We start from the raw sequence: 24387 nt of genomic DNA, 5'->3' as shown, positions 1-24387 counted from the left end.
GAGGGGGTACAAGCAAGCACTAATAGCTACTACTGTAGTAGTCATAAGCATTAAGCAACAACCTTCTTTTTATCTTCTTACCTCTTACACAAAGACTGTCGGCTTCCCTTCCGTTACGGTCGTGGTCGCAAGCCATCGTCCTGCTCCAGCCACCTCAAACAGTCGTCGTCCACGCACACAGACACCAGCGAGAGATTGGCACTGGCTTAGCCATCAGTCATCTCCTAGGTTTGATGCAACAATAATAATGCTTGTTTTCCGTCTCAGGCTTTCGGGATCGACCGGGAAGAAACTCCGTGCAAGAGCTTTATGAACCCGAGGAAGCTGAGCTTCCCGTCGGCGTGCCTGATCCAGTCCTGGAGGACGACGTGGAGGGGCACCGACGGGCCGAGGCCGAGTTCCTGATGGACCAAAGACGCGACAGTGATCAGTGAAAATGTCAAGTGATCATGCATAAATTAACTGTTCAGACTACAGTTCAGACTCATACCGACGCAAGTTCTTCGATCACGATAGGCCGGTTGCCCTCCTTGTCAAACAGCTCATACGCGCGCCGAGCGTGCTGTTCCCAGGTCTCCAGAGCTTCCATCTGATATACGCTGATGGCGGAAGCCGCAAACTCTTCGAAATCCAATTTTCTGTACTGAAGGGTGCATACCTGGTATACACCATAATTTTGGCAGGTAAGTCGGCGTCTCAGTCCAGTATATCATACAACTGAAGATACTATGAAGAAGACTTACCGTGTTAACAAAGTCAATAACCCTGGAATCCTTCATTGCATCCGTCGAATTCTTCACCAGAGCCTGCAAGTTGCATTTGCCTTTTTCAGCAATTGCATGCTGTAAACTAGACTAAATGACGAATATAGGATTACTAACCGATTTCAAATTTTGCAACGAGATAAAACCACTCTTGTTTGGACCCAACAATTCAAACTGCTCTTTTAGATAAAAGAGTTGATTTGCTGTCAATGTCTTAGCTAGGGCCTGCAAAATGTATGGACATGCATAAGAAATGGCTCATTGGTAATGCAATTAAATTCAGGACGTAGTGCTATGAACCTACATAACTGTGCAAACTTGTCCTATATAACAGCGAAAGGAACATTCAACATGTAGCAATTTCAACAAGAATATGGATATCTCAAGTACCCAATGCAATAAAAAATCAAAAACAAATTAACACTTGCTGGTAAATAAAATAAACTGTGGATTGCATAATGAAGACCAAATTGCAATAGGTTTTTTTTGGTAAGTCTGATTAAGTGCATAGTGTATACCCTCAAAGCAGACTTCCGCAATGAAGATGAACTGATATAAGCTCGGATAAGCTTGTAGATTATCATATCTAAAGGAATTTTGACTTGTTGTGCATCACGGATCCATGGGTGACCTGCAGGTACCAGTGCACAAGTAAACAGTTAAGCATCATTCTGCAGGAGGATATAGTCTTCCTGAGGAGGACATTACTGTACGGCACTGCCAAACAAATATAGTTCTTACTGAGAGCTTGTGAGGCAGTCATCCTCTTGCGATAATCCTTATTAAGCAACCTTTTTACAAAGTCTTTGGCTTCAGCAGAGAGAGTAGGCCATGGGGCCTCGTCAAAACTTGGTTCCGCCTTAAGGACAGCTCGGAATATTCCTGATTCTGTGCGTGCCCAGAAAGGTCGACTCCCACAAAGCAAAATGTAGGCAATTACTCCAATGCTCCACATATCTCCCTCCGTGCCATAAGATCGATGAAGCACCTCGGGAGCAACATAATATGCACTTCCAACAATGTCGTTGAGTCTTTCATCTGAAGATGTAACAATTGTGTGGTGTCACAATACAGTCACATTTAAATGTAATAAAACAAAATGTTAAACAAAAATCTGAATGGACCATGTTAGACTAACCTGGCTTTACAAAGTCAGACAAGCCAAAGTCTATGACCTTCAAGGGTGAGTTTTCCTCCTTCGATGAGAATAGAAAATTCTGGGATAAAGAAACACAAATGTATTTAGTTGCAAAATCTTTGTATTGCATCTGCTGACTGAACAGAAGTGCTTTGGATAAATATAAAGAACCAACAATCGAAGAAAATATGGTATGGCACTAAGAAACTCCCAGGTTGATAATAGTAACTAAAAGACAGCACGATGAATTAATATTAGCTGCTAACTGTGTGAAAAAAAACTAACCTCTGGTTTCAGATCCCGATGAACAACACCTTGAAGATGGCAAAATGATACTACACTCAAAATTTGCAGCATAACAACCTTTGCATCCTCTTCAGAATACTTTCCACCTCTGCAAAACAATAGATTGGATATAGTTAGAACCCCAGCAGATATAATCATAAGAATTGTTCCAATTTGCGAACGCTGGTAGGATTGTACCTCGCCAATATCTTATCAAGTAGTTCGCCTCCTTTACACAATCTGAAAAGAAACAAACATGATAAGTGATAGAAGTTACAGTAAGCGCCATTTGATATGCATGGTCAATTTTGATAGGAATTGATCATAATTTGACTAATTATAATTTAAACCTTCTAACATAGAGAAGAACAAGAATCTCATGCACTGCAACAACATACGAAGACAGAACTGAAAAGGACCTACTCTATGAAAGAAATGCACACTTACTCCATAACTATATACACGTTGTCTTCATCTTCAAAAGCATCATAGAACTGCACTAGGTTGCTGTGGCCTGTCAGAGAGCTCAATATCCTCACTTCTCTTCTGACATCTTCAATTGCTATGGCTGTTGTCATCTGCCCACACACATCATTTGGTGAGACTAGAAAACAGCTTTAACTTAAATATAATGTGTACTCTAAACAGCTAACACACGTCACTTGGTGAGACTAGAAAACAGCTTGAATTTCAATATCAATCTGTATGGTTTTGGAATAACAACTAACAAATAAATGACTGAAACAAGCAAACAGGGTCATAACAAACAAAGTCGGTACGATGAACATAGTATATTACTGGTAAGATCGTGCAACTAAAACAGTGACAAGCACAAAGTCAACCAAAAATAGCTCCTTCGTCCTACTTACACTTAGGCGGGCAACGTACGTAGATCTCGAAACACAAATTATGACACCTTTGTCTTTGTGGCCTATCCAACAACCAGCTACTGTTTAGCCCAATATTGTCCAGCAGTGCACTAGACGTGCAATAAGTGATCAATTATAGGCACCAAGGAATAAAATGCCTCTTGCTGGCATCAGCGCAACCGCAACCCATTTACAATGAAACAAACCATGCCCAAACGGCAGTTGAAATCCTGAAGTTAAAAAAACAGTAATCAAACAACTTCGCTTGTTTCCTAACAACGCCAGTGAGCTCATCTTCTCTAGAAAGGATTGATCAAGAAAAGAAAAGAAAAAAAACAGCATTGCTACGATTGGCAGAGCGCAAGCACATGCACATGGAATGTGAGTAGCTGTGGCCGGCCATGCATGTACAACAGGAAGATTGCCAGCTCTGCTCATAAAAGCACTGGGCAGGCTGAGGCTCTACAGGGGCCAAATTAAATGGCACCTCATACAATTGCAGGGAGGCGCATAATGAGCAAGGCTCTTTAAACAGAATTGAAGTATCACTTTTGGCCTGCAGATCTAGCCGAGAGGCTGCCATGAGCATGCCACGGAAGGTGAGGGAGGAAAGAAGATAGGAAGAGTAGAAGACATTGACATGTGGAGCTCGGTGACCATCTCCACTCGCCACCACCAATCCACCATGACCATGATGTTAAGCCAATGAATGCACAGGGGCTTGTCCACGTCTGGATAGATGAGCTCCACCAGGCTCCATCGCCATGAATGCATGCCGCGAGGCGGCGAGCTTTGCCCAACCGGCAAGGGCGAGGTCGTTCTCCCTCCCACCAACAGTCACGAGCGCCCCGGGAGATATGGGTTGCTTTTCGCCAAGCCATGGTTGAACCAAGCGACCCTCTAACGAATACGTAGTTGATAGGACTAGCACAGATGCAAGACGAGCTCGACGGATCCGATTTTCCAAAATCTCAGGCAGAAAAAAAATGCTTAATCGACGAAATGCAAGTCTTGGTCAAACACCTGGAGAAGTCGAGATTGAATCTAACGTGGTGGCAAAAGACGGATCTTGACGACAAAATGAGCAGAGACAGCATCATTCAGACGGACATGCTGATACCGAATCACGCGTAGAAAAAGAAGTGGTAAAATGCAGGGCATGCAGCTGAATATAGACGGCAAGAGACTGAATCGCAGAGACATTTCTGCAAGCAGCTCGAGAACGAGGACATGGCAATGGCGAGGGGAGGAGGTGGGCATGGCGTTAGAGAGTGAGTATCGGACCTTGGCCTTGGGGATGACCTTGACGGCGACGTCCTGGCCCTTGTGCTCGCCCTTCTTGGCCTTGGCGGCGCAGGTGTAGCCGAAGTGGCCGCGGCCGACCTCCTCGCCGAGCTCGTACTTGGCGAAGAAGTGCTTGGAGAAGCCGAAGCTCTTGTCGAGGCCCAGCTCCGGCTCGCCGCCCTCGGGGATGGACGCCTCGTTGGGCTTTACGGAGCCGTGCCGCCGCGCCAGGAGCGCGCGGATGTGCTTGGCCGGCGACGGCGGCGGGAAGGGCCGCTTGAACCCGCCGCGCGCCGGCGTGGACGCCACGCTCGAGTTGGCCGGCGAGCCCTTGTAGCTGGACGCCGGGAGCGGGCTCGGCAGGTAGAAGGGGAACTTGGGCTGCTTCGGCGTGCCCGGCTTCGCCGCGGCCGCCTGCGCCGGCGAGGCGGCCACCCCACCGGCGGCATCGCGGGCGCCGGAGGAGGCCACGCGCGGCTCCTCCTCCGCCTTGGGCTCCGGGATTCGCGAGGGCTTTCCATGACAGAGACCCATGGAGCCCGCGGATCAAGAACCGAGCTCAACGGCCCCGAATCGACGCAAATTCCGCAGAAACCGCGCAGAATTTCCCCCAGAAACGGCGCCGGGGCGGGTCGTCAGAGAGTCTCCCCGCCTTCAAGAACCCGAGAAATCATCCCAAATTCCTGCCTCGCCAAGAAAGGAAGTAAGGAACCTGGCTCCACACCACGGCGAACCCGCCCCCAAAATTGGATCCCAATCACGGCCAAAACCAGGCCGCCAGAATCCTTTCCTTGCAGAGAACCCAAATGCCGCCGGAGAAAGAAAGAGAGAGAGCGCGACAGGGGCCTGGGCTGGCCTGGCTTGGCTCGAAGGAGGGAGGGGCGGATCAGAGCAGGGGCGGCGGCAGGAGCAAGAACATATTCCGAGATTCTTGAAGTGACCAAACAATCGGCAAAAGCCGGGGGCTTTGAGCGAAAGGCTTGGATCAGAGCAAGGGGGCACCACCACACCACTGGCTGGCTCTGCCTGCTGCTAGGAAGGAAGGAAGGGGAGAAAAGAAAGAAACACCCAGCTGGGGAGTGAATCCTGTGATGAATTGGGAGGGGAGAAAAGGGACGGGGGAGGGGGAGAGGAGCTCTGCCTTTTCCTTTTCAGCTCCTTCTTTTTTCCCCTTTTCTTTTGTAGCTGTAGCTGTAGCCCCCCTCCAACGCCTCCACACACACCATCGCCATGTATGTGCTGTGCTTTGGTGAGGGGGAGGGCAATGGGGACCTTGGGGCTGGGGTGGGGGGTGGCGCAAGACAACATGGGTGGCTGGCCAGGCCAGGCCAGGCCAACTATTTCTTCTTTCTTTTTCTTTCTCCCCTGTTTCTGTTGCCGTCTACTCCTTGTTTGCTGGGAGCCGGATCCCCTGACGTTGGGCCACTGACGCGTGGGTCCGGGTCCACACGTCAGCGAGTGCGCCGTACGTCAGAGGAGCTGCGTCCTGTTTGCTGGTCACCACTCCACCACCAGGGCAAGGGAACAACTGTACTGACAAAACTTCCACGGGATACATGCAACTTATTCAGCACCATCATCTACTTGGAGCCTCAAGGGATCTATCCATCCATCCCAGAATGATCCTGCTCCCAAACACCTAGAAAATTTCAACATTCATTCAAACTTCAAACGCGCACGCAAACTCGGCGGTTCGGTCCGGCCATGATATTGCAGTTAAATACGTAGGAGTACTTAGTAGTAGTCTACATCTTTTTCCAGACTGTGATAAAGTTTTTCTGTATGTCAACAAAATACAAGTTTTTCTATACCAGTTTTATGTTCCTCATTACTGATCAGCTATACTTTTTATTAGTTTCCACAAATTTACTCAAAAGAGGCCTCATGTCTGTCTCACTCTGAATCTGAAGCCACCCAAATCCAGAAAAAGCCACACCGCACACGCACAGGCTGTCCTTGCGAGCCGAGCTGAGCTCCTCCAGTCCAACCTCAACCTCCCGAGGTATTAAACTGGGGAGTAATGGAGGCATCAATGCTGCTTGCTTGCTACTACTCCCCTCTCCTCTTCTCTCCTCTCATTTTCATATCCCATTAGAGCAAGTACAATAGTCCTACTAAGCAGGCTATAAGGGATTCCACATCAGCAATATTCTGAGCTGGAGGAGAGTTAAGACAGGAGAGAGAAGGTAGCGAGCGCTTCATCAAGCGCCCGGCTACAACACAAGACGCGAGAAAGTTCCGCCTGCTTGCAGCCCGAAGCAAGCGCTAGTGCTGCCGTTTTCTGTTCCCAGCGTCCCCCTGTCCAATGAACAGCGTTTTGCATGCATGCAAACATTGATTACTTTAACTATCTAGCAGCTTGTATAGAGCCAGTCTTATTGCACGAGATTTCTTTTATGAAGGCTACTGCTGACATGGAGCTCGTATACAGCCAGTAGCCGGCGCTTCTATTAACCATGCTCTTACCTAAGCAATGTTGACTTGAGCAGGCTGCCTCTGGATTGTATACTTCATTTGCTCTTCAGATCTCAACAAGGCTTCCTGTCGCTGTCTCAATGTAATCTTGCATCACTTCTTTTTCATGATTTTTTACCGGGGAGTTATGGTGTAAATTTATGTCGACTTCACGTGCTTTTCCGGCTATTAAATATTTTGCATAAATGGCATAGATTAATCAGAAAAAACCTCAGTGGTTCAGCTATTAGTTTACAGGTAAGGTCACTTTCACTCATGCACCTTTCGGTCCCCATGCCCTATGTGTGTCAAACTTGTGAACCCTCCTCGTCCAACGTCCAGGTACAGTTTGAAACGTAGAAATTATTTTTCAGTTCCGGCGGAAAACCGAGCCGGCTCTTGGAAAATTCTTGTGAGACCAGATGATTAACGCGTTCCGAACAGGACCTTATAGATTGTGTACGAGAAAATTAAAGCGTGTCGGCTTTGAATGCAACGTTTTGTGTGTGACCAGTTGGTCAGGGTTTAGGACTCCCTGTGGTGGTGGTGGTGGAGTCTAGAAATGTTGATTTCCATGGATTTGAGGAACTTTCTGATTAGAAATTTTGAGAGATTACGATGGGTAAGAAATGTGTGAGCATCTGATGAGGCACTCCGCGGGAAGCAACCCATTACCCATGCAGTTGGTTTTCTGTAAAGGGAGTAAGATCCAGTGGACAGGTGTCTTTAATCAATCATTTTCTCCTAATTGGAAAAGGCAGACAGACGTCAATTAGGGATCTGAAAAATGCGGTGAGTACTACCTCCGTCCCGGTGTATAAGTCATTCGCGTAGTTCTAGGTCGATAATTTAACTATCTAAATATGTATTATATGTGACAAAAAATATATATTTAGAAACTACATCCGCGTGGAAATCTAGTGATATACGTTTCATGACATATAACACATATTTAATTCCTCAAATCGATGACCTAGAACTGCGCGAATGACTTATACACCCGGACGGAGGGAGTAGAATTCTTGCCACACGTGATCTAGATTAAAATAAGTCCTGGGCTTGGGTAGATTCTTTCTAGAAAAGATTACATGGTCTTTTTCTTCTTTTGTGAGGAAAAGTTTACAAACCCTAAAGCGATGTGTACTGTTTTGGAAAAAATTCCAGAATATTTTGATCTAGAACAAAGCAAGGAAGTCAATATTATGTGATGCTCCCTCCGTTCGCAAATATAAGATGTTCTAACTTTTTTTGCGAATCGGATGTATATACACACGTTTCAGTGTGTATGTTGACTCATTTCAGTCTCTATGTGGTCCATATTGAAATATCCAAAACAGCTTATATTTGTCAACAGAAGGCGTACTAGATAGTCTATATCAAACCTGAAAAATACTACTGTTGCACTAAAACTGTTTTTCAGACATCTGTGTATGTACTCTGATCTCTAGTTGAATTTATCATTATGTTGGGTAAAGACTTGCCCTCACCTAATACTAGTAGTATTAACTACTTAGGAATTCCTGAACCTTTCTGGTGGATTCCATGGAATAATTCCTTTGTTTGCACAGACCACATATTATTTGCAGATACAAGCCCTGCTCCGCATTCTTGATTGGAGCAGTACCTCCACATTGGGATGATTGATGCTGCCTCGCCTCACCTTCAAACAAAAAGAAGGAACAGGCAGCTTCAATGAAACTGTCTAATTCTGTTGTCCTCTCTCCTGCACCCCTCACATAAAAGAAAGAGGTTGGAACCAGTATTTTAAGCATGTTGGGACTAGGGCTGTCACCTGCCTAATTTTCAGGGTTGGCCCACCGTCCAGCATCATTAGTCCTGATCCTGATTAATTATTGGAACACTCATGCTAGATGCATGGCATTCTGCTGAAGTTTCTTCCTCTGCTGCTTAACAGGCAGGAGCAGTGTACTACTTATGATTTACAGTACATAGTAGTACTACTGCTGTTGCACTCTGATCAACAAGCACAAGGAATCAAGGAGGTTTTCATGGGTAACTGGAATGGTGAAAAGTTTGTGGGTGTTGCCTAGTAGTGGTGATACATGTATGTATGTGCATTGTGGCCATGGCATGGGGCACAGTGACCTTCACCCTCACCAAATCCCAGATGAGCCAAGCAAACAGGACCATCCCCTTCCTTTTTTAAAAATCAGTGGGGGAATAATTAGGAGGTGTAGATAATGACATTGCTTTCACCACCCCACTATCTGCCTAAGCAAATTGCTTCCCCATTTTGTCTACCCTTTCTGGAGGTCCACTAGGGGGAAAAGGAGCAGCTAATGGGGACAATTCAGCTGAGGAATAAAGACAGCAAAGTACTAATCACACGCATGCTTGCATCATATATGCTTGCTCTCTTTGATGTATTTCGTTTGGAGTCATATTTGTGGAGTATATTCCTCCACAGATACATGGAGCTAACCATGTTTTGTTTTAAACTAACAAATTTAAAATACTGAATCAGGCAAATTGCGAGACTCTTTTTGTTGCAAAATGTGGTTCGATATGGCGGCAGTTTTAAATCTATCAAAAAAAAACTTCTTACAAATAAATGTTTCTCGGCCGAAAATGCTGGTTCTTCTACTACAGTACACTGCACAATGAGTCTTGGTCTAAGTAATTAAACCCTAATCGACTAGTTAATTCTGCACAGTCCAAGATCACAGCCAGCAGCTCAGATACCCTAGAGCTAAAATAACCCCAGCCTTGGGTTCACCAGGTGTGAGCCCTGATTCCAAGTCCTATGCATGCTAAGCAAGCAGGCCCAGAGCTCATCATTCCTGATCCTTAATGCGCCGATCAATCATCCCGCCCCCAAAAGATGAACATCTGCACCCACACTCCCATGTTTTTGCGTCCCAGGAAATAATCAAGCAGGCGCATTGCTCCTGAAGCCTTTTGGAGACCCTGTAATGTGAAAAATGTGATGATGCTCCGTATCCGCTGCGTATCCCAGTGACTGCAACGCCCCGCTGATACTTGTCGCAAATTTGGTTGCTCTGCGTATCAATGGAAGAGCTTGCAGGAGAAGCAAGCGCCCAGGGAGGGAAAACACAAGGAGGGTGGTTGGGGCTGGATATGATAAAGATGGAGGAACATGGGGGTAACATGGACGCAATGGGGTGCTTTCATGCCATTGCAAGAAACCGCCACCCCCTCTTTGCGGTTGAGCCATGCCATGCGTCCATGCAATCCTTGTGGGTTACAACATGAGCTGCTTCCTGCCTCTGATTGCAACCGTCTCAGTGTGTGTCATCACCTGTGTGGAAGCCTCTGTTTTTCTTTTACTTTTCTGGGAGAGTTGTTGGATAATCCAGCCAGGAAGCAAGCTGCATGCTTCACTTGCTGCAAATCTGATCTCACTCTGTTTACTAGTAGTGCTTGATTACACCGGGTAAACTACAACATATCTGTCACCACACACCAGGTAAAATGGACTTGTTCTTCTTGCACGGAGCATGCATGTGACATCATGGGAGGAGGAAACTAATTAACCGCGTCGTTGTCAGTAAAACCGTTTTTCTATGACCATGGATTGGAAGGGGAGGACTAGGCACAGTTTTGCTTGTCTGGCTCCTTGTTCTCTGGTGATTTGGCTGTGTCGACCTTGAGGCGGTTTTTGTCCTGTATCTGGGAATTTCTTCCTTTTGGTTTTCAAGGGAACCGCGCCGCCGACCTCGACAATTTGTATTCCAAATGATACGCGGACAGCAAATACAACAGAACCACCTTTTGCTAGGTTTTGGGGTTGTGGGGCGTGACTTCGTCCACTAGCTAGGGTTCGTTGCTCATGTTTAAACGTGTGGGGTTGGGCATCAGCGGGAGCTTTGTGGATTTGTGGGTTTGTTCCATGTCTCCTCTATTTGTTGTAGGCGTGTGTTAAGAAGTCACAATCGTGTTGGTGTGTATGTGTGGTTGGATGTACACACGTGTGCCTCTTCTTTGTTAACAACAACAGCAAAAATCTCTTTTTCAAAAAGAAATTGAAACAAAGTTCGCAAAATTCTACATGGTGTTTTTTAGGGGAAATTCTACATGATGTTGAAAGGAGAAATTGATGGCTTAGAATAGAAATTTGGATATGTGCCACTCTTATAAGAAAATAATAAATATGCATACATTTCTCATTATAGTAGAGCATCTCAAGCAGGAACTGATTATACGAATACATTTCTCATTATACTAGAGACTCCAAAAAAGGAACGCCCTCAAACCCCCGGTCCTAGGGGATCTAGACCACATTGATAGTAGGTCAGGCAGATAGTTCAACATGACCTACATTGTACTGCCTCTCCTTCCTTCCGTATGGTGGTGCCATCGTCGTCGCTCTCTAATGCGCTCCCTCTTTCCTTCTCGGAGCTCGCCCCTACCACTGTTGGAACCCTCTCCTCGAGCACGATGGCACATCACCATGTACCCCCTAACATCGAGCACGATACGCAAGACACGTCGGAGGAGGAGCCTCATCCGGAGCACCATACACATGACATGTCGGTGTGTTAGACTTCGTATTGTAGCCCTACTGTGTAATCCATACCGTATTGGTATTGGACTTGTATGTCATCATTATATATATGTGATAGGCCACCCCATAGAGGGTTGAGTCAGTTCCCCCAAAACCTATGTTTTACATGGTATCAGAGTCTAACCTAGGTCCTCCACCCACCCGCCGCCGTTGCCGCCGCCGCGCCAAAAACCCTAAACCCTAGGGCTGCCGCTGCCGCTTCCGCTTCGGCCGCCGCCAGCTCTAGGTCCCTCCCCACGTCGCTTGCCGCCCTCCTCAACCTCCCACCTCGCCCCCTGGCTCCGTCGGTGCCTCAGTTCTTCGGCACCACCGTTGTGGGCTCCATGTTCTCAGCTCCAATCCCGATGTCGTCGCCTGCAACCTCCGTCGCCACGACGGCGATCCTGCCCGCGGCGCCACCCACGGCCTCTTCCTCGTCACTTGCCGTCCTCCCGGCGGCCTCGGGGGAGGTCCCGCCCGCGGTGCCACCGGCGGCCTCGCTCGCGACTCTGCCTGTGGCCGCGATCCCGCCCTTGCCCGCGGCGCCACCCGCAGCATCGGTCGCGCTCGTGTCTACTGTCCCTGTTGTCCCTACTGTTGGCGCCATCACGCCCACCGGGCCGTTCCACTTTGACAACTTGATCGCCATCCGACTCACGCCGGACAACTACTTGTTCTGGCGCGCCAAGGTCCTACCGCTGCTACGCAGCTGGTCTCTCCTAGGGTTTGTTGATGGTTCGCTACCGTGTCCTCCGCAGGTCATCCCTACCGTCCACGGTCCGGCCATCAACCCGAAACACCGTATGTGGGTGCAGCAAGACCAGGCGTTCCTCTCTGCCATCCAGGGTTCCCTCGGCGATGGGGTCACTAGCCTTTGTCTCTTTGCCGCCACCTCCATGGACGCCTGGACGACCCTAGAGCACGCCTTTGCCCAGGTCTCTACCTCCCGCTCGATGGCTCTTCGCAGCGAGCTCGCCGACATCAAGAAGCTGGACTCCTCCGCCACGACCTACTTCAACAAGATGATGGTGCTGGCGGACACGCTCGCCTCTATTGGTCAGTCGCTTAGCGAGGAGGAGTTCACCGACTTCGTCATCAAAGGCCTCGACGCCGACTACGACAATCTCGTCGAGGCCGTTCACAACGCCAAGCCAGTGATGCCTCCTCACGAGCTCTACTCACGCCTCCTCTTCACCGAGCAATGCGTCGAGGCTCGTCGCTCCTCCGCCACCATCACCACCCAGCCGGCGGCCTTCTAGGCCTCTCGCGACCAGCGCCCCCCTGCCCCGTCACCTGGCAAGGCAGCCCCGCCCCCTGTGTCGACCCTGGGTGGGGCCCCTAACACCAGGGTGGTGTGCCAGCTATGTGGTCATGAACGCCATGTCGCCTCCAAGTGTCACTGCGCCGCTTTCATAGGAGCTTCCTTGGCATCGGCAACGACGGCAAGGGCAACGAGCGCCAGTTTGCCATGGCAGACTTTGGTCCCCCCGCCGCCTCCCCGGCTGCCCACATCGTTGCCGCCCCGTCTGCCCACATCGTCACCAAGGGCAAGGACCCGCACGTACACACCAACCTACCCTGTTGATTCGGCCTGGTACATGGACACCGGCGCCACGGATCACATGACGAACGAGCTCAACAAACTCTTCACCTACCAGCCCTACTACAGGCACGATCAGGTTCACACCACCAATGGTGTAGGTATGCACATCTCTCATATTGGCCAAGCATCTCTTTTAACTAGTCATCCCTCTAGGCAGCTCCATCTTCGTAATGTTTTACGGGTACCCTCGGTGACTCGTAATCTTTTATCTGTCCCTAAGCTCACCCTTGATAATCATGTCCTATGTGAATTTCACCCTTTTAATCTTTTTGTTAAGGACCAAGCAACCCGGAACGTTCTGCTTAGTGGCTGGTTGAGCCAAGGCTTGTACCGTTTGGAGGATCCATCCGCCCCGTGCATCTTCAGCGGTGTTCGTGTGTCGCCTTCCCAGTGGCACTCTCGCTTTGGTCACCCCGCCACACCAATCGTTCGCCACATAATCCACTGCCATGAGCTGCCATTAGTGTCTAGCAATAAAGAGATGTCAGTGTGTGATGCTTGTCAACAAGGCAAGTCATTAGCTACCTTTTGTTTCATCTACTAGAGAAGTAAAGAATCCTCTTGAAATTGTGTTTTCTGATGTGTGGGGTCCAGCACAAACATTTGTTAGTGGTCACAACTACTATGTCAGTTTTGTTGATGCCTATAGTCGCTTCACATGGCTTTATCTTAAGCGCAAATCTGATGTGTTTGATATATTCATTCAGTTTCAATTGCATGTTGAATGTCTACTCAAGCATAAAATTATCCATGTTCAGTCAGATTGGGGGGGCAAATATCGCAACCTCAACACTTTCTTTAATAAGCTTGGGATCTCTCATCGTTTATCATGCCCACATACACATCAGCAAAATGGCGCTGTTGAGCACAAACATCACCATAATGTTGAGACCGGCCTCACACTTCTTGCTCATGCTTCTGTACCTTTTCGCTTTTGGAGTGATGCTTTTGCTACCGCATATTTTCTCATTAACAGATTACCTACGCGTGTTCTTAATATGAAAACTCCTATTGAGCTTCTCTTGGATGAAACTCATGACTATACCTTTTTTAAGGTGTTTGGGTGTGCATGCTGGCCTCATGTTCGTCCTTATAATGATCGCACACTTGAGTTTCGCTCCAAAAAGTGTGTGTTCTTAGGGTATAGTTCTCTCCATAAAGGCTACAAGTGTCTCCATGTCCCAACCAATCGAGTCTACATATCTCGAGATGTTGTTTTTGATGAGAACGTCTTACCTTTTTCTGCCATGCCTCAGTCATCCAACATAGCACCATCTATGCATTCATCTCCTATGTCTGGCCAATTTGAAGATGTTGCATATTCGCCTGTGTTGTTACCTAATCATGTTGCAGGAACTGGATGTGGAGCTCGCCTGGAACTCCTCCCTGACGGACCCACTACATCGCTCGTGGCGCACGTCGATCGGCCGGTGCATGTGCATGCACCGCCTCCCGCCCTCAACCCCGTCCCGGGAGCCCCGTCTTCAACTACGACTGGGTCGGAGCCCATGTTGGCTACTGCGACTGGGCCGAAGCCCGCGACGGCCTCCTCTGAGCAGCCCACATCGTTGCCTCCTTGTCTGGACTCCCCTTCATCGTCGCCACCGCCGTCTGCACGGGCGTCCCTACCGCCTACTTCGCCTGGGTTCGCAGCGGCTCACACGACGCCGGGGTCTATGTCGCTTGGCCCACTGTCACCGGGTCCGCCATCGCCTGGTCCGTCGTCACCCGGTCCTTCTTCGCCGGAGTCCCCTGGATCGGTCTCGCCTCCTTCGGACCTCCCGCCGGCTCTGGTGTTTGCTGCTCCACAGCGTCCACACACACGTAGCCGCAGTGGCATTGTTCGTCCCAAGGAACGCACCGATGGCACGGTCACATATCTTGCTGCTTGCGTGGCTCATGTTGTGGACGATTCAACCGCCGAACCACACAGTTATCAAGCCGCTATGAGTATTCCACACTGGAGGGCTGCTATGGAACAAGAATATCACACTCTTATGTAGAATAAGACCTGGACACTTGTTCCTCCTCCGTCTCGCGTCAACATCATTGATTCGAAGTGGGTGTTCAAGGTGAAGAAACATGGAGATGGTTTCATTGAGCGCTACAAAGCGCGTCTCGTGGCTAAGGGATTTAAACAGCGTCAGGGACTAGACTACGAGGATACATTCAGCACAGTTGTCAAGCCTACCACTATTCGACTTCTTCTGTCCCTGGCAGTTTCTCGTGAATGGTCTCTCCGTCAGCTTGACATGCAGAACGCTTTTCTTCACGGATTGCTTGAAGAAGACGTTGACATGAGGCAGCCACCTGGATTTGTTGATCACACTCAGTGTTGGGGATATAACTATTGGTATGACCCGTCCAGGAGAGGCCGGGTTATACTTACAAATATTCTTGAAGCCCAAGACCCAGGATAGAGATGGTGGTTCAATTAAGGGCCCAAAGCCCAGAGGCGACTTAAGGCCCGTAGTGATAAACCGCCATGTATGTGTGACTTGTATTGTAAGGCAGGAATAGTTAAGAGAACGAACCGGACACTGTTTATGAGCCGGCCGAGACTCTATAGAGCCGCTGGGCGTCGACCTCTGTATATAAAGGGACGACCTGGCGGCGGTTCAGGGCAAGTAACATCAACTCGAGAACTAGGTCAAGAGATTCGCTCCCTGGTTAACGAGTCATAAGCAATCCCACTCAAAACTGGATCGTAGGCCTTTACCTTCACGGTAAGGGGCCAAACCAGTATAAACCTCGTGTCCTTTGTCTCGATTAACCCCTTTAAGCTTCCTAGTTGCGATGGCTCCACGACTAAGTCCTTTCACTAGGACATCTGTCGTGACAATTCCACGACAGTTGGCGCGCACGGTGCATTTGAGTTCTTGAAGGGCGGCTTCGAAGGGCTCAAGGGATACGCTGTGGGCCGGATGACCAAGAGTTGTCGTGGCAAGCTCTACATTGATGGCGCAGGCTGGGGCCCCGACGCCGGCTCAATTGAGTACAGGCACCGGGCCCCCTTCGGCGGAATTCATGTCTTCATCGGCAAGATCGGCGAGCCGGGCCCTAAGCCGGACATCTGCACCGACCTCGTCGAGACGGCTCAGTGTGCGAGACCGGCCCGGGCTCTGCCTGCTGTGAAGCGTGCCTTCGTGGGATGCATCCACGGAGGGCTCTCTAAAGGATCTGCATCTGGCGGTGAGACGGCCGTCTACTCGGATGGTGAATCATCCATAGGTGAGATAGATTCATTGTATCAACTGCAAGACGGCGGGCTTGGGGGCTGTTCGGTGGCAGCAGTATTCCGGATCTCCTCGAGCCGCCGAGCAGGGTCGGAATCTTCATGACCGGCACACAACCTATCTAAGACTCCACAACTGCGGCGGCCATAACCACCGGGTCAGCAGCAGCCGGGGCAGGAGGCCCTGTGCGCTCACTGGCTCAGGTGTTGATGGATCTCACAGATAAGATGACCGCTATGTTAACCGCCATGGTCAACCCAGCGGATCAAGCTCGACATGATGCGGAAGTGGCGCAGTTAAAGCTGGATATGGTGCAGGCTAAGGAAGACCTAGCAGCGGAAGATGTCAGGATAACCGCAGAGCAGGCGACTCTGGACGCTCAGGCTCAGCGGATTCAGGCACAGACTTTCTGGCTCACGCAAGATCAGAACGCATCTAATGAGGTCATGAGAAGAAGATACCAGAAAACTCAGTCTCGACTCCGTTCGGTTTATGATCCTCGAAATCTCTTTCACACACCTGGTGTAGGGCCCAGTAACCCACTGTGGCTCCCCCCCCCCCGCGTGTTGAGGTAGACCGGGTTGCAACACCTTGGGTCGGGGCGCCGGTTCAGCCACAGGTGATGGGGCCTCCCCGCACGCTACTGTTCCGCCTCAATACGTACCGACACCACCGAGTCACTATTCCAACCCATTGGAGAACATGATTGTGGCGGCGGCTCGGCTGGCGGCTCTCGCGATCGATGGCGACTCTCCGGCGGCGGTTGAAACTCACCAGGTCAGTGAACTTCTTTAGACGGCTTTAGCACAATAGGAGGCGTACTCGTACAGCTGGGACATGATCCACTCAACCCCTCGTCCAAGCCGAAGCCCAAGTTATAGCAGGCACATGGACTCAGCAGCCGTTTCAAGCAATGTCCGGCATCATAACCAGCCAAGCGGGCATGACCTGGCACGCCATGGATCCTTTAACTTGGTAGATCAAGACAGAATATGTCAAGAGGCTGAGCGAGCGGCTCAGCAGGCAGCTGAGCAGGCGGCTCAGCAGACGGCTTACCAGTCGTATCCGGTTTATCCGACGACTTCTATCGAGGCGGGTGTGGCCATCGGGACCGGAGGTGTCCCCTGTCTGGTGCTGACTCTACGTAACGAGCGTTTGCCCAAGGATTTTAAGGGACCTAGGAAGGTGTCAAATTACACGGCCGACTTACCGCCCAGGGCATGGATTGAGAGTTACGAGATGGCTATGGAATTACTGGAGATCAGTGATGCTGCGATGGCCAAATACTTTACCATGATGTTGGATGGGACCGCCCGTACTTGGTTGAAAAGCCTACCGCCTAATTCAATCAGTTCATGGGCGGAGCTAAAGGCCCGGTTCGTCCAGAATTTCAAGGATACATGCAAGCAACCCATGTCAATCGTGGATTTAATGAATTGCAAGCAGGAGGAGGGTGAGTCCACAACCCATTGGTTGCGCCGGGTTAAGGCCATAATACATTCGTCTGATAAGATGGATACCGGCTCTGCAGTCTTAATGTTGGAGAAAAATTGCCATTTTTTGCCTCTGAAACAAAAGCTGGGGCGGCTCAAGCGCGATTGTAATGATATGGGTACGCTGATGGCGGCTCTGGTCAAGTACGCCGACTCTAATAGTACCAATGATCCCGAGTCTGATGATGAAAAGACAGGGAAGGGATACAAGAACGGCAACGACAAGGGCCCTCAGCATAACCCGGCAAATTAAGGAGGTAATAAACGTAAGACTGATGGTAGTTTGGAGTTTGTGGCTAACACTAATGCACAGGGGAACAACCAACGGCGTAAGGGGAGGCCACCTCCCCAGTCTGGCAGGTCAGGCCCCACACTTGAGCAGTTACTGAATGAGCCCTGTCCAAGGCACGACACTCAGCAAAAGCCGGCTACTCATCTATGGAAGGACTGTACGATCATGAAGGCTTTCAAAAATTCCAACATGTTCGATGGTAACAATGGGCATGGCGGCGGATCAGGTGGCGGCGGGTTTCATGGCCCGGGCGGCGGCTCAAATCCCAATTTTCAAAATTCTCAAGGCAATCAAGGTGGTTATAATCAGCAATCTGGCCAGGGTGGTCAGCAACAGCAACAGCAGCAGGGTGGATACCAGAGCCATCCAAAGCAGCTGAATAGTAGAAAATATCATGTATTCACCACCAGTTTGTGCAAACGGGACCAGAAGCTTCATAAGTGGGTTGTGAACGCTGTTGAGCCAGCAGTTCCTCATTATTTGAGATGGTCTGAGCAGCCTATTCTATGGAGCAGGGAAGATCACCCTCCCCGGGTTGATAATCCGGGTCACTTAGCTTTGGTGGTGGCCCCTCAGGTTGGTGGGTATAAGTTCACCAAAGTACTCATGGATGGAGGTAGCAGCATCAACATCCTTTATTATGAAACCTTCCGTCGCATGGGGTTAACTGATAAGGGCCTTAAGCAGTCCAACACTGTTCTCCATGGCGTGGTGCCTGGTAAGTCGGTGTATCCAGTTGGTAAGATCGAACTAGAGGTAGCCTTTGGAGATGAATATGACTCTAGGGTCGAGAAATTGACTTTCGAGGTGGTCAAGATCAAAAGCCCGTATCATGCTCTGGTCGAGCGGTCGGCTTACGCCAAGTTCATGGCACGGCCGTGTTATGTGTATCTATAGCTCAAAATGCCGGGTTATAAGGGTACCATTACAGTACATGGGAGCTGGCAAGATAGCCTTGGAATGTGAGGAAGGCGACGTGGCTTATGTTGAGTCGGTCTATGCAACAGAAGAGTTGAAGTTCTATAAGGACAATGTTGATCCGGCAGATATGATGTCTTTGAAAAAGCCAACCATAGAGCATGAGCCGGTCATGAAGTTTAAGTCGGACGATGATACTAAGTTTGTTGAATTTGTTCCAAGCGACTCATCCAAGCAATTCAGTATCAGTGCCAATTTGGATCCCAAATAGGAAAGTGCGCTCATCGAGTTCATCCGTGAGAACCGGGACATCTTTGCATGGAAACCTTCTGACATGCCAGGTGTACCGAGAGAACTCGTTGAGCACACTCTTAATATTGATCCCAAGTTTAAGCCGGTCAAGCAGTTTCTTTGATGGTTCAATGAGGAGAGGCGTAAAGCAATTGGTGAGGGGGTAGCCTGGCTCTTAGCAGCTGGGTTCATCATTGAAGTCTTTCATCCAGAGTGGTTGGCTAACCCAGTGCTTGTGCTTAAGAAAAATGGCACTTGGCGTATGTGTGTGGATTACACGGATCTAAACAAGGCTTGCCCGGCTAATCCCTTTGCTCTCCCTCGTATTGATCAAATCATTGAGGCTACGACGGGTTGTGAGCGTTTGAGTTTTTTGGATGCTTACTCTGGTTATCATCAGATCAAGATGGCAGTTAAGGACCATGAGAAGACGACGTTCATTACTCCGTTTGGAGCCTTCTGCTATGTATCTATGCCTTTCGGGCTCAAGAGTGCCCAGGCGACTTACCAGCGGTGTGTGTAGAATTGTCTTCATAATCAAATTGGGCGCAATGTTCATGCTTATGTGGATGACATTGTGGTGAAATCCAGAGAGAAGGAGACCTTGATAGATGATCTGAAGGAAACCTTTGACAATCTTTGGGTCTAAAAAATGATGCTTAACCCGGCCAAGTGTGTTTTTGGCATGCCTGCAGGCAAGCTTTTGGGTTTTCTGGTCTCTAACAGGGGCATCGAGGCTAACCCGGAGAAGATCAAGGCCATCACCTCTCTGGCTAAACCGGCGTGTATCAATGATGTTCAGTGTTTGGCGGGTCGTATCGCTGCTTTAAGCCGGTTCATAAGCCGGTTAGGTGAGAAGGCCATACCACTGTATCAAATGATGAAGAAGACAAATAACTTCGTCTAGAGTGATGCTGCCAACGCTGCTTTTGAGGATTTGAAGAGACAGCTGGCTAAGCTACCGGTTCTTGCTGCTCCCATTGATAAGGAGCCCTTATTTTATATGTGGTTGCTAACACACGTGTCGTCAGCGTGGCCATCGTAGTGGAGCACAAGGAGGCTGACAAGGAGCATCTGATTCAGCGGTCGGTTTACTATATCAGTGAGGTACTCATTGAGTCCAAACAACGGTATCCACATTGGCAGAAGCTCATTTATGGGGTGTTCATGTCAAGCCGGAAGCTTAAGCAGTATTTCCAGGGCCATCCCATCACTGTGGTTAGTTCTGCTCCTTTAGGAGACATCATCCAAAATAGAGAGACCACAGGACGAGTCGCCAAGTGGGCCATTGAACTTGGGCCTCCTGGTTTAAAATATGTGCCACGCACTGCTATCAAATCTCAAGCACTAGTGGACTTCATCAATGATTGGCAGAGCTGCAGATGCCTGAAGAAAAGCCAAACAACACATATTGGACTATTCATTTTGACAAGTCCAGGCAATTGGAGGGCTCGGGGGCTGGAGTTGTTTTAACTTCCCCTCGAGGTGACAAATTTTTTTATGTGCTACGGTTGATGTTTTCGTGTACTAACAATGCAACTGAGTATGAAGCCTTACTCCATGGTCTTCGGATGGCTAAGGAGATGAGCTTAAGCCGGGTAAGGTGTTTTGGCGACTCAGATTTGGTGGCTCAATAGGTATCAGGCAAGTGGTATTCCAAGGATCCTCTCATGGAGGCTTACCGCCGTGAAGTTGACGCCATTGCTGGACACTTGAAGGGTTACCAAGTGGAGCACATTGACCACAGAAAGAACAAGGCGGCTGATGCCTTAAGCGGGCTGGGCTCTCAACGTAAGCCGGTGCCACCTAATACTTTCTTGGATATTCTGCATAACCCTTCTGTCAAGTTACCTACAGAGGAAGACTTGGTTGTTCCTGACCCCGAAGCACAATTGGTGGCGGCTCTTCATGTCATCCCAGATTGGACAGTGCCATATTTGGCTTACATGACTCGGGGCGAGTTGCCTGAGGATGAAACCTTGGCCAGGCAGATACCCCGGCGGTTTAAGTCAATGACGATTGTCAATGGCGAGTTGCATCATCGCAGTGTTACAGGGGCGTTTCAGCATTGCGTCTCCCCTGAAGAAGGCCAAGAAATTCTACGTGAGATCCATGAAGGGGATCGTGGTCATCACGCCAGGTCAAAATCCCTTGTGGCCAAGGCTTTCCGTCATGGATTCTATTGGCTGACTGCTCATGCTGATGCAGAGGACTTGGTCAGTAAATGTGATGGTTGTTAGAAGTTCTCAAGACGGGCTCATGTGTCAGCTCAAGAACTAAGGATGATTCCAATTACTTGGCCATTTGCAGTATGGGGCTTGACGTGGTTGGGCCTTTCAAAAGGTCCAAAGATAAAAAGACCCACCTTTTGGTGGCAGTTGATAAATTTACAAAGTGGGTTGAGGCAGAGCCAGTCAGTAAGTGTGATGCAGCTACGGCGGTTCAGTTCATGAAAAAGGTGATATTTTGCTTCGGTTTTCCATACAGCATTATAACTGACAATGGCACTAACTTGTCTAAAGGCTCCATGGAAGAATTTTGTCAACGTGAGCATATTCGGCTTGATGTTTCATCAGTGGCTCACCCCCAATCCAATGGTCAAGCCGAGAGAGCCAATCAGGAGATCTTGAAAGGCATCAAGCCCCGACTCTTAGTGCCCTTGCAGCGGACGCCGGGTTGTTGGGTCGAGGAGTTACCCTCTGTGTTATGGAGCATTAACACTACTCCCAACAGATCCACGGGTTATACGCCCTTCTTCATGGTCTACGCAGCTGAGGCGGTTCTCCCTAGTGACATCCGTCATGACTCGCCCCGCGTGGCGGCTTATGTTGAGGCGGACAATGAATAGGCGCGTCAGGATGCTCTTGACCTGTTAGATGAAAAGCGGGACTTGGCAGCAGCTCGTTCGGCGATTTACCAACAGGACTTGCGCTGCTATCACAGCCACCGGGTTAAGTCCAGAGCCTTTCAGGAAGGTGATTTGGTGCTCTGGCTCATCCAGGATCAAACTGATGCACACAAGTTATCCCCACCTTGGGAAGGGCCCTTTGTGGTCAGCAAGAACTTGAACAACGGGTCATACTACCTTATCGATGTTCGAGAGCACAAAGACTCACGTAAGTCGGAGGAGGAGACCCGCCGGCCGTGGAATATCGTTCATCTTCGGCCTTACTACACTTGAGCCACCGGCTCTCATGATGTACATATTTTGACAATGTATATATTATGATAAATAATAAAGCAGGACCTCTGTCCTTTTCCTTCCTCAAAGGTAAATATGTCATTGTTATTATCATTATCATTTCACATGATCACTTGGGGGATGATCGTATTCGATCCAGTTCCACCCTCTTGATCCAGCTTACGGTCGTATTCGAATCTAGCCGTTAAAACTTATGATCACTAGGGGGCTTCCTGTTCAAACATAGGTCGTATTCGAACCAAAGAGAAGATAGCTGTCGGTACCCTTTTGATTGGTGCACTGCCGAGCTCACTAGGGGGCTTCTTGATCGTATTCGAATCATAGCTCAACCCCTTTTGGGAACCGACTTTGATCGTATTCGAATCAGAGTCGTTAAAAAACTCTCAAGGTCATTAGGGGGCTTCCTGTTCAAACATAGGTCGTATTCGAACCAAAGAGAACATAGCTATCGGTACCCTCTTGATCGGCGCAACGCCAAAGCCACTGGGGCCTACATGATCGTATTCGAATCCTAGCTTAACCCCTCTGGAACGGTTTACTGATCGTATTCGAATCAGCAACCTTGAATTTTTTATATATTCTATTTGGTTTAAGTTTTCTTTGGAATCACCCTTTATTTGACTTGAGACTTTTTCTGAGGTTTACAAATACAAGTGTGGTTAATTTTAACCCAGCTTAATATTGGTTGATACGTTACCAATATATGAGCATCATTATACCTTTGAAAATATTGGTGTCCGAAGATTGGGTTATCACCCTTACTGACCGGGTCATATGAGCCGGCGGTGCAAATTCAAAAGGCCGCAAATGTAAGATTATAGTTGTGTTTTAAAACATCATATGTTACAACAAGCTTATTTGTGACTCTTTTTATAAAGTTATTTTGACCCGCCTGACGGTAAGCCGCCAAGGGATCCTGTGGTCTGTTTTAATGTGCAGGACAGTTAAAAGGTTTGGTCAAGCATATGGAAAGCAGATGAAAAGTAAACAAGGGTGAATATAACACGTCAGCTTAATGACATTAAGCATCAAAACATGCATGATGGCACGGCCGAAGCAAAGTTATTTCTATACTATTACATGACTCCCTGAGTCCAAATGATTCATATTGTTTTTCAGCGCATCACAGGTGTAAGCCGCCACGGCAGGTTAGCCTTCTGATTGGCTTCAAGCGTCCGGGTTAGCCCCCTCTGTGTCTTCGACCTGTTACCTTTCCTGGAAGGTTGACGATGACCAGTCAATGTTGTTCAAAGCTTCAAATTCAGCTTCATTATCAACTAGGCCGACCGGGTCAACTTCAGGGGCGAAGGTGTGCTTACGGAGTGGTGGGATCAGACTAGTCACTTCATAGTGAGGCGTTGGAATTCTCCGGTTCTCTACGTCATAACCCGCCTGGTACTTGGTAAGGTCCACTTCGTTCACTATCAGGGTAGCCATGGGGCGTATCTCCTTTACACAAGCGGTAAAGTCTGCTTCTTCAAAAGGAGTGCCATCTTCCTTTAAGCTTGGATAGCCAGTGGCAATGTCGGGCGGGTCTAACTTTGGTAGCCAAGCCTTGGCCCGGATTAAAGCATTTACCGCTCTGGCTCTTGTAGCTAACCGCCTCAGTTCATTGAACCGTTGAGGTAGCACGGAAAGCTTCTTCAAGACCTCTACCAGGAGGGTAGGCACTTCATTTGACAAGGCCACCGTGGCTAATGCACGTTGAGACCCGATGTACAATTGCTCCACCAAGGTGTAGACTGCCTTCAGCTTGATCAACATATCTTGGTTCAAATTGGAGCTTCTGGGGCCTGCATAAACATGATCAGGTGAGTCAATTCCAATTATATGATCAACTCAAAGGTTCAAATGTTTAAACGCTTGCAGGGCGACTTACCAAATATTGCCGAGACCATCCGAGAGACATGGTGCTTTAAGCCGGTTAATTCACCGGTTGCTTCTTCCATAGCCGCCTCTGCCTTCTTAGCTCGGTTAATCAAAGTTGTTCTTTCATCAGCCCAGGACTTCTTTTCAGTTTCAAATTCTTTCTT

At 48.8% G+C, this 24387-nt stretch overlaps 1 protein-coding gene across 1 annotated transcript; it reads right to left on the bottom strand.

Annotated features, from left to right (window-relative positions):
- Window positions 1–6: 6 nt before the first annotated feature.
- On the bottom strand, window positions 7–5603 carry LOC119362778 (calcium/calmodulin-dependent serine/threonine-protein kinase 1-like). The gene is made up of 11 exons (XM_037628040.1): window positions 4341–5603; window positions 2635–2765; window positions 2386–2427; window positions 2188–2296; window positions 1903–1981; window positions 1506–1802; window positions 1283–1395; window positions 882–989; window positions 744–806; window positions 491–658; window positions 7–401 (listed from the first exon to the last, which is right to left on the bottom strand). The coding sequence occupies exons 1-11, from the start codon at window positions 4872–4874 to the stop codon at window positions 264–266; spliced, it is 1782 nt and encodes a 593-aa protein (XP_037483937.1). The 5' UTR covers window positions 4875–5603; the 3' UTR covers window positions 7–263.
- Between the last annotated feature and the right edge of the window lie 18784 nt (window positions 5604–24387).

The sequence above is a fragment of the Triticum dicoccoides genome, chromosome 2B (genome assembly GCF_002162155.2).
Source record: "Triticum dicoccoides isolate Atlit2015 ecotype Zavitan chromosome 2B, WEW_v2.0, whole genome shotgun sequence".
Taxonomy (NCBI): Eukaryota; Viridiplantae; Streptophyta; class Magnoliopsida; order Poales; family Poaceae; genus Triticum; species Triticum dicoccoides.
Note: the sequence above shows the minus strand (reverse complement) of the source record. Positions and strands in the feature narration are given on the sequence as shown.

What these genes read in the sequence shown, in the direction of transcription:
- LOC119362778 (XM_037628040.1), bottom strand. Translation starts at nt 4,874, where the DNA reads ATGGGTCTCTGTCATGGAAAGCCCTCGCGAATCCCGGAGCCCAAGGCG. An exon ending in ATCGGGATCTGAAACCAGAG is followed by an intron (nt 1,982 to 2,187) that starts GTTAGTTTTTTT and finishes TCTTTATCCCAG; the next exon opens with AATTTTCTATTCTCATCGAA. An exon ending in TTATTGACTTTGTTAACACG is followed by an intron (nt 659 to 743) that starts GTAAGTCTTCTT and finishes GGTGTATACCAG; the next exon opens with GTATGCACCCTTCAGTACAG.